This window comes from Panthera uncia, chromosome C2 (assembly GCF_023721935.1).
Source record: "Panthera uncia isolate 11264 chromosome C2, Puncia_PCG_1.0, whole genome shotgun sequence".
Taxonomy (NCBI): Eukaryota; Metazoa; Chordata; class Mammalia; order Carnivora; family Felidae; genus Panthera; species Panthera uncia.
Genome location: NC_064810.1, coordinates 78997907 through 79000289, shown reverse-complemented (window position 1 = coordinate 79000289; position 2383 = coordinate 78997907). Strand labels below are relative to the sequence as shown.

Below are 2383 nucleotides of genomic sequence, written 5' to 3'. Positions count from 1 at the left end.
CTTTGGGAAAGTCATTTGGGGCAGGGAATAACAGATGTGGTTGGTGTTTTCTCCTCCTCCTTCATTGCTTTCTGTTCTGCTTTGGAATACAACATTGTGCAATCACCTGGAAATGTGTTCTGTGCTCCCACGTGCTTCCTGAATGCAAACAAGCGGGCCAATAACCTCAGTGTTGCAATGTTTTAGCCTGAAATCTGCTTGGATAACCAACCCAACAGAGCCATTTGTCCTTTGGAAATAGGGCAGATAGTAAAGGAAAGCAGGAGTTCACCAGGACCCAGAGTGCTGAGGCAGAGAGAGGAAAGCACAGGGGAGATAAAGGGTTGAGAATAGCTAAAATCACCATTCAAGTTGGCGCCCGGATCTTGGTGAAACCATCCCTCAGCTCCTGGAGGGAGACTGCTAAATCATGAAATTAATTGCTGTGCTTTTCCTTTGCTCTAGGCTGCTACCAAGCTTAACCAAGGAGTCCTTCTCACAAGATATCGATTGCAATGATGAAGACCTATTCAAGGCTGTGGACACTGCTCTGAAGAAATATAACAGTAGAAACCAAAGTGGCAACCAGTTTGTGTTGTACCGTGTAACCGAGGTCACCAGGACGGTGAGTAAGCTGTGCCTTACCTTGAGATCATTTGAGATTTGTGCTGTCACTTGGAGCCCAGCCCCCTTCCCCCACACCACACACACACACACACACACACACACCAACAATAGCCAAAGAACTGACAAGCAGAGGTAGAAGCTTACGACTCTTTGGCCCGGGAGTGCAGGGCAGGGTATGACTCATCCTGGGCCACCAAGCTTGGGTTCCTGGGTGATCAGAGAAGCAGCATCCTCAGGTGAAAGGAAACAAAGGTAAATGGAGTCATTTGAAAGAAACTATGCAGACTAGGAGAATCCAGGAACTCAGTCAGATTGCAGCAAAAGAACTTCCTAAATGACTAGCTCTAGATTAAAATATAAAGACCTCCAGGGACACCAGCGTGGCTCAGTCGGTTAAGTGTCCAACTTCAGCTCAGGTCATGATCTCACCATTTGTGGGTTCGAGCCCCGCATTGGGTTCTGTGCCAACGGCTCAGAGCCTGAAGCCTGCTTCAGATTCTGTGTCTCCCCTCTCTGCCTCTCTGCCTCTCACACTCTGTTTCTCTCTCTCTCTCAAAAAAAAAATAAACATTAAAAAACAACTTTTTTAAAGATTTAAATAAAGACCTCCAGATCTCAGGTGGGGAGGGGGTGCTTAAGGGGAGATGTATAACAAATACCATATGATCTCATTATACGTGGAATCTAAAAAGGTCTAACTGACCAAAGCAGAAAGCAGAAGGGTGGTTACCAGAGGCTGCGAGGTGAGCACAATGGAGGATGCTGGTCAGAGGGTAGAAGTTTTCGGTTATAAGATGAACAAGTCCTGGGGATCTAATGTACATCATGGTGCTTATAGTTAATAATACTGTATTGCATACTTGAAATTTGCTAGAAGACTATATTTTAACTGTTCTCACCATACGTATATACACACAAAAGGTGAACTACATCAGATGATGTATATGTTAATCAGCTTGTTTGTAGCACTTTACAACATGTGTGTATATGTGTGTATGTGTGTGTGTATATATATATATATACATATAAAATCACATTGCACACTTGAAATATATGTAATTTTTATTTGTCAACTATACCTCAATAAAGCTAGAGGAAAGGGGAGTTATACCTAAGAGGAGGCAGAAATGAGATTAGCATGCATTAGGCCAAATATCTACCATGAAGTCTGTATGGCTGAATGCGTCAAGGGTAACAGCAATGTTCTAGGTGTTTTCTAATATTTTTTATAACAAATTGGTGCACTCAGGTTGAAGACGAATCTTGACAGTGTTGTGATTTAAAAAAATACAGATCTTTCAATAATTTGTCTAAATGAATTTCACTATAAAACTCTGTGCCTGTGATAGTTATGTAACTGTTTACTTTGGCGGAGGGGGGAAAGCTAGTCATTTGACATGATCAGGATAAAGAAAAAAGCCCAGTGGACAGAATTTCTTTTTTTTCCTGAAAGTAAATTTGAGCCCTTCTGGTTCACAAACTAGTGTAATGCTGTAGATATGTGGTCCTGGCACTCTCAAGCAGCAGTTGATTAGTGTGATCTTCATTGGCTGACATCCACGGCAAATGTGGGTTTTTTCGTTCTAAAATGTCCATAGAGGGACACCTGGGTGGCTCATTCACTTGAGACTTCCACTCTTGATTTCAGCTCAGGTCATGATCCCAGGGTGTGACTGAGCCCTGCATTGGGATCTGTGCTGAGTGTGGAGCTTGCTTAAGATTCTTTCTCTCAAAGACAGATACCATATGGTTTCACTCTTATGTGGATCCTGAGAAA

The 2383-nt window shown here is 42.8% G+C and overlaps 1 protein-coding gene across 2 annotated transcripts in view; it reads left to right on the top strand.

Moving 5' to 3' along the window:
- The first annotated feature begins 240 nt into the window (after window positions 1-240).
- Window positions 241-2383, top strand: part of KNG1 (kininogen 1) — a 28834-nt gene continuing 26691 nt past the window's right edge. The window contains exon 1 of one of the 2 annotated variants that reach the window (XM_049629531.1): window positions 241-604. In XM_049629531.1, coding sequence (XP_049485488.1) covers window positions 410-604 — 195 coding nt within the window. In that variant the 5' untranslated portion in view covers window positions 241-409. The remainder of the gene's footprint in view (window positions 605-2383) is intronic. The other variant, XM_049629530.1, reaches the window with a different exon arrangement.